General features: G+C 66.3%; 2 protein-coding genes across 2 annotated transcripts in view; both read right to left on the bottom strand.

Moving 5' to 3' along the window:
* Window positions 1–2,995, bottom strand: part of EMIHUDRAFT_457403 (hypothetical protein) — a gene marked incomplete at its 3' end in the record, with an annotated part of 3,640 nt that extends 645 nt beyond the window's left edge. The window contains exons 1-6 of the mRNA XM_005778555.1: window positions 2,469–2,995; window positions 2,014–2,389; window positions 1,039–1,684; window positions 672–892; window positions 422–543; window positions 79–153 (exon numbers count right to left, since the gene is read on the bottom strand). Of these exons, the coding sequence (XP_005778612.1) occupies window positions 79–153; window positions 422–543; window positions 672–892; window positions 1,039–1,684; window positions 2,014–2,389; window positions 2,469–2,897 (1,869 nt within the window). The 5' untranslated portion in view covers window positions 2,898–2,995. The remainder of the gene's footprint in view (window positions 1–78; window positions 154–421; window positions 544–671; window positions 893–1,038; window positions 1,685–2,013; window positions 2,390–2,468) is intronic.
* A 1,206-nt stretch (window positions 2,996–4,201) lies between these two features.
* Window positions 4,202–5,393, bottom strand: EMIHUDRAFT_443462 (hypothetical protein; the record flags this gene model as incomplete). Its single annotated transcript, XM_005778554.1, has 2 exons — window positions 4,842–5,393; window positions 4,202–4,711 (listed from the first exon to the last, which is right to left on the bottom strand). Exons 1-2 carry the CDS (start codon window positions 5,304–5,306, stop codon window positions 4,202–4,204), a joined length of 975 nt encoding a protein of 324 aa, XP_005778611.1. The 5' UTR covers window positions 5,307–5,393.
* Window positions 5,394–7,060: the final 1,667 nt, after the last annotated feature.

Below are 7,060 nucleotides of genomic sequence, written 5' to 3'. Positions count from 1 at the left end.
GGGAGGGGGGGGGGGGCGAGCCGGGTCTCCACCTAACAGGAGACGAAGTGGGCCTTTGCCATACAAAGCGTGGGAAACGAGGTCGAGCTCGAGCGGGCCGTCGACCGCGCTGACGACGAGCCCGTTGTCGAGCATCAGCGGAGAGCGCAAGATCTGCAGTGGAGGGAGGGTGGGTAGGTAGGGAAGCCCCTCTCTCTCTCGCTCTCTCCACACACGACGGTGGCGGGGCGAGGGCGAGGCAGCCCTCGCATCTCCACGTCCCAGAGGCCAAATGGCAGCTGCCCGACGGCACGTTCGGACAAAGCCCCGTGCACGTGGGTGGGCTGACAGAGCCCCGTGCAGTGGGTGCGCTGCTGCCTCCGGCCACCGTGTGTGGTGGTGGTGGGGGGGGGGCGAAACACTCGTCTCGTCACACACCAACCTGCAGCGGAGGATCGACGAGCAGCGCCGCATAGAGGGAGGGCAAGTCCGGCGCCATGCCCATCTCGGCGCCGCTCGCACGCGGCCGCGCGCAGAGCGTCGCGCGGGCGGTAGTGTGCCGGCCTACAGTCGGGTCAGAGTCAGGGGCGGGGGCAGGGGCAGGGGCAGGGGCAGGGGCAGGGCCAGGGGCAAACCCACGGTCAGGGCCAGGGTCGGGGTCAGGGTTGCGGCTAGAGCGGCGTGCTGGCCGCCTGCCGCGGCGACGCAAGCGGCCGCGCGCCAGCCCCCTCGCAAACGGAATGTGTCTGCTGCCGCCCCTGCCTCCGGCGCCACCGCCTCCGGCGCCACGCTGCACGCCGCGGCGTGCTCGGCGGCGCCGCTCCCCGCCACGTGCCCCGTCGTCCAGCAGGACTGAAAGTTGTGGCCGCCGGTGACGCCGTCGACGTCGAGCACTTCGCCCGCGAAAAAGAGCCTGCGGTGTATGAGTACGGGACCCTGAGGGCGGGAAGACGGTCTCGCGCCGCGCACTCGGAGCGCCGCGTGAAGACGAGGGACACGGCGAATACAGCCGAATCCGGCGGATTGCAGCGGGGTGCGTGCGCTTCTAGGACAACGAGCCCCGGGACGAGCCTCGACTGCATCTGCGTCGCGTCGACGTCTCTCCAGTCCACGCCTCCGCAAGTGACGAACTCGTCCTTGTTCGAGTCCTTGCCAGAGAAGGGCAGCGGTGTCGCCGTGAGTCGCGAGGACAGCGCCTCGACCTCAGCACGGCGCAGCTCTCCCCACCGCTTGGCGCCCGTCGCCTCCGCCTCGTCGCCTCCGCCGCACGCCACCGCCTCCCACAGCCTCCCAGGCAGCCCGAATGGATTGGCGTTGCGCACCAGCTTCCGCCGACCGTCGACGGTGAATGCCTTCAGAGCACCAACCACCCCCGCTCCACTGAGCGCAGGAAGCAGGTTGAGCTTGAGCGCGCCGGCGTACCCCGCCTCTGCCAGCTCCACCGCAGCAAACGCGCTGAGCTTGAGTGCCGCGGGCCCGCTGACTCCGCGATGCGTCACCAGCAAAGGGCCACGCGAAGAGAGCGACGGCGAAGGCCCGCCTCCTCCACCGGTACGGCTGCGCCCCCCCCGGCCGCGCCCCCTTCCTTTGCCACCGCCCCTGCCTCCGCCTCCGCCTCCGCCGCCTCTGCCGCCGCCTCCTCCGCCGCCGCCGCTCTCCGACGCTTTCAGCTCGAGGGACAGCTCCACGTCGGGTACCGAGACGCCTGCGGAGCAGAGGCCGAGGCGGAGAGCAACGCTGTAGTACGCTGGGGCGGCACCGCGCAAGCACGAGCCGGGGGGGGGGGGGGGGGGGGCTTCTCTCTCGCGAGGAGTCGCAGGGCGGCGAGGCGCTACCCTTCGTACGCCCCATCTGATACTACCGGTCGTGGCACGAGCCTGTCTCCCACCCACTCGTTCGGCGCATCTCTCCCTCCGTCCGCCGCAACGAGGTGCTGCCCGAGCTGCCAATCTCGGTGCACAGCTGCGTGGCTCCTCCATTCTCGACCACCTCCCCACGCGTGTGCGCCGTGTCCTGCCTACCAGAGAAGCCTGCCTGCCAGCGTCGCGTCGAGCACGCCGCCCGCGCACAAGCGGAAGGAGAAGAGGGACGGGATGAGCGGCACGATCCGGTGTCCCAGGCCTGCAGCCAGCCCGTGCGCCGAGCTGCCCGTCGAGAGCAGCACCGCGCTGCAGCGCACCGCCGCCGTCTCGCCGCCGCTGGCGCTGGCGTACTTCAGCCCGAAGCGCGGCGGAGCTGCGCCGCTGTCGTGCGCCAGGTCGGACACCTTTGCGCGCGTCCGCAGAACGACGCCGGCCCGCTCGGCAGCGCCGAGCAACGCGTCGATGATGGTCGCCGAGTCGTCGGTGGTGGGGAAGGCGCGGCCGTCCGCCTCGACCTTCAGCTGCACACCCTCCGCCTCGAACCACGCCTGCGGGAGAGTCGGCCATCCGCTGCGTGTTGGTCTGCTCCTCTCGTGACTGTGCATGTGCATGTGCATGTGCATGTGCCTGCGTCTCCTCCGGCGAGAAGCGCGAGGCGAGAGACCCGAGCAGCTGGTCGGCGCCGCGGGGGTACCTTTGCGCGACTGCGTCTCGAGACGCCTGCCACGTCTGCGCGTCGTGCATTACGTTGCAGCGGCCGCCTCCGGAGATGCGCACCTTGCGCAACGGCTGGCTTCCGCCCTCCAGACAGAGCACGCTGGCGCCGGCACGCGCGGCCGCGATCGCGCCGAAGACACCCGCCGCGCCACCGCCAACGACCACGACGTCATACTGCTCGCTATCGGACATTCGTAGGCGGCAGTAGCGGCCGAGTGAGCGTGCGGTGGGGTTGATGGCGCTACGGTGAGCAAGCCGGACGGCGAGAGCGCTGACGGCAGCCGCTGGAGCTCTCCCGCGTGGTGCCAGCGAGGCGAGCAGCAGCAAGCGGCAGAGCATTATGCGGCAATCGTGGCGCTCAACAGTGGCGTGCTGCAGCCCGAAGGAGATCGGCCTGCTCCAGTGATGATGGTGCAACGGCGGCGCGTCTTCTCTGCTCGCCGAGTCACACAACCTGCACCGTGGCGATGGCGCTGGGAGGCTCCTCTTTCCGCGCCCCCCCCGCGATACACACTTTTCCGCGCCCCCCCCCCGCTAGGCGCGCGATACACAACCTAGCGAGTCACACACACACACACACACACACACACACACACACACACACACACACACACACACACACACACACACACACACACACACACACACACACACACACACACACACACACACACACACACACACACACACACACACACACACACACGGATGTTGGTCCTTACAAGAAACACGCTGCCGCCTCCAAGCCAATGGTGTCTAAGGGTCTCTGGCACTCCTGGATGCATGCACGGTCACAACGGAGTAGGTAGCAATGTTCGAAAGTGTCCGAGCGGTCCCGAGCCGTCCCGAGCCGTCCCGAGCCGTCCCGAGCCGTCCCGAGCCGTCCCGAGCAGCGAGCTGTCCCAACGGCCTAGATGCTAAAGTTCGACCGGGGCCGGAACCTGTCCCTCGAGAAACAACGGTTCAACAAGACGGTGCAGCACTACCGTGGGCGTGTGGAGCACCTCATTGGCCAGGTAGTGGACAACCGTATGAAAGCGCTCGACGAGGAGTGGGCAGCTGTTCGCGAAAGCCTAATAAGTGACACGCCGTCGCCCCAACACCTTGATCCTTCCTTGTCTGAGTTTGCCTGACCTTACTTAGGCTGAACAAGCTTTTCCTCTCGCTGCCCGTCTCATTTCCGGAAACGCAAAGACCAAAGTGCTGGGGCCCCTCCGTTTTCCTTTTTGTTTGCCGGAAAAGCTTGTGCAGGCCAAGACCTTACCTGTTACCTTTACCTTACTCACGTTACTTCTGCTTACGGCTAGGCCAAGAGTCCTCTCTCTCCCTCGCCATCCCACGATAGAAGACGGAGAGCTCGGCTCGGAGGTCGGCGGGTTGGTGGGGATCTTGTTTGATTTGGGACTATACCGAACATGGTGATAAAGTTATACAACAAAGCTCCCGCACGACACCGGGCACGGGACTGGCGCGCACTGGCACTAACACAGGTACACTGAAGTTAGAGCTCTAATGGAGCTCTATCAGACGTCTCTCTCCAGTCTCACAGTGGCGTCTCCGAGAGTTCCCACAGCCTGCACAGGAGATTAGTAACGTGTGTGGGTGGGGCGATCGGGAGTGGTGCACGTCTCACCCGGCCCTCACTATGGTCGTCCTCGTTCAATGAACGAGGACGGACTTTGTCGAGGCGTAAGGTGCCCGCATACCCGCGCCTGGTCGAGTCCGATGCGCGCCTCGCACTTGACGTTGTTATCGACCGACGTGCAGCGCCCCATCTTGCGATAGTTGAGCTTGGCCGGTGGGTTGTATGCGTGGGGGTTCCAGCTCGTGTTGCGGTAAAAGCGCGAGCCCGCCGGCGGCGGCGCGCTGGTGTAGTGGCCGCGCATGCACACATCGCCGCCCTCCGCCGCTCGCCTCACCGCCGCGCTCTTGCTCGTCTTTTGCACTGCGTCGCCCTGCGAGTGCAGCAACCCCAGTAGGCATGGCGAGTGGCAGCAGCCGACGCCGTAGAATGCGGTGTTGAAGTTAAGCTCTTCGGTAAAGATGTATTGGTCCCAGCCAGCGCGCGTCCGGTTCTCGGCTCTCCGCGCGAGCGCCGCCATCCTGTGGGTTGCTCGCATCCACATCAGCCCGATGTTCAGCATCTTGTTGGCCTGTGCAGGCCGTCAACTTGATCAGTGGAAGAGTGACGGTCAGGATGGGGGCGGGAGCCAGGGATCGGGAATGGGGCGGGGCTAGCTCAAGGACATGGGTCGGGGACAGGGCAAAGAGGGATGCGGCTTCCTTGCCGTCGTGGACGCCGACAACATCCACGCTCGTGTGGGAGTTGAGGGAGCGCACAAACGGCATCAGGTCGGCCTCGAGGAGATAGTTGGCGTCGAGCGACAGCAGCGACAGCCCCGCCTCCAGCACGCGCCGCAGCATCAGCATCTTGTGCAGGTGCGTCCGCCGCCAGCCGTAAAGAGAGTTCTGGTGGCCGCAAAACTCGGCCTCGGGGAGCAGCGGCGGATCCGGCGGCGGCAGGATGTGGAGCAGCCCCATGGTGCTGTTCCCTGCCGGCGCAGCCTTTGCAAGTGCCTGCTGCTGCTGGTGAAACTGCTCGATGTGCTCGATGTCATACGCCTGAGTCACGACGCAGCCAAAGCCAGAGTGGTGGCGCGCAGAGAGGGCGAGGCGAAGGAGCGAGTCGACGTACACGCCGGAGGCGACGGAGGCGATGACGGTGCGGTGCACCGAGCACTCTCGCATCGCGTGTGCGTGCACGGACTGACGCAGCTTGGCGGCGCTCGGCGCGCTCACAGAGGGCGCGATTCCCACAGCGGCGGCGTCCGAAGGCGGAGCCGCCCCCGGAGCGCCGCTCATTCTGTCAGCGAAAATAGGACTATTCTCGAAGCCCGTGCCGAGTCGGATGCCGCGGGCATAAAACTCGAGGTCCATCTCCGCCGCACCCTTGACGCGGACGGACGACGGCGCCTCTGCAGCGAACGCTAGTGCTGCGAGCGCCGGCAGAGAGGCAGGGCCGCCACCGTACCCGCCGCCCCTGCCACCGCCTCCACCCCCGCCGCCGGCGGGGCCGCCGCCGTATGGACCCGCTCGGAATAACCTGGGGGGTCCGGGACCGCCCCGCCGGAGGCTGGTGTATCCGGGCGGAGGAGATGGGGGAGGGGAGTTACCGCGGTACGATAGTGGGCCCACCGGCGAGCCGGAGGGCCGTGGCCGGAGGGCCCCGGAGGGGGCTTGGGGTCAGTTGTCGGAGGAGGCGAGAGATGAGCTGACGCGGCCTCTGAGAGTGGAGTCGGGACGTACGGGCTCACCAGGGGAAGGCCAGTCGCAGTGGCAACCGGACCACCACGACCTTCCACAGGGAGGGCCACGCCCCCCCGAGCCTGGAGAGGAGCCGGCGGAGGGGGGGGGCGAGCCGAGGACGATAGAGAGGCCGCGGGTGCGGGCGCGAGACAACCAGGGAGAGCGGGCTCGACCCCCCGGGGGTAGAACTGGTCGCGACCCAATGCCACCGTTCTCGCCCGGGGAGACCTCGACCGGGCCGTCGACGCCCTCGGAAGCGGTGGAGCCGGGAGAAGCTGGCGGAGATGAAGGGCGGCAGCGGAGGAAGCGACACCAACAACGAGGGAAACGACCATACCGGTCGTCGCATAACGCTGGGAGACGAGCAAGAGAGCGAATCAAGGAGGGTTGAGACCCTGGGAAGGCGAGGGGTGAGCCCTCAGGCGGGGGGGTCTACTCAGACGCCGACGCAAGTGAGTGTAGAGTGGTGGTGTGGGGCGTGCAGTATGGTGTTCATTAGCTCCGAGTAGAGGGGGCGTCCTGCAGTTAAGGGGAAACCCGGTACGCGGGGCTAACCCTCGGAGACCCGTGTTTACTTTAAGGCCCTTGCCCTGCGAACGCGCACCCCCGGGGCTAGGGCTCTCTTGCCCGCAACCCGATGCCAATCATCCGGCCCGCTGGGTGCGCTTCTGAGCTCCCCGGCCCTGGATGTGCGGTTGATGACTGCACTCCAAGTGCTCCAAGTGCACCTCTCTACTGTGAGATGGGTAAAAAGGAACAGGTCCCCGCCCTTGCGATCTTTGTGCAGGGTTCTTTGATGTGGGTGGTCGGCGACTAGCCCGGGGTCGTCCTCCCGATTAGCCGTCTTCCACAATCACCCCGTTTTTGCCCATTTTCGGCCATCCGTCAAAATATCTGAAGATTCCAATATAGGATTCTCCCCAAACCTTGCTCAGCTGATCCAGCCTGGGGGGAAGGCCAGCCCTGGGCAAAGAAACCAGTACCTCATCGGGCTTCCCTGAGCGTCACAGCTCGGTGATCGCGCCGGCCGGACACACCACTGTGACGTCCGTTCCGGGCATTTTGAACGCGACCTTCGGGGGCAAAGACATGGGCTCTATGGCTCAGACTGGACTCCTCTTGGTCCCTTCTGATGCCCTAGGCCATACCTGGGCCTTACCTGGGGTTCTAGGGGCCGGGCAGGGTTTGCCCCCCCT

Source organism: Emiliania huxleyi (genome assembly GCF_000372725.1).
Source record: "Emiliania huxleyi CCMP1516 unplaced genomic scaffold EMIHUscaffold_243, whole genome shotgun sequence".
Lineage (NCBI taxonomy): Eukaryota > Haptophyta > Isochrysidales > Noelaerhabdaceae > Emiliania > Emiliania huxleyi.
The sequence above is the reverse complement of the archived record's forward strand: the minus strand, read 5'-3'. Positions and strand labels throughout refer to the sequence as shown.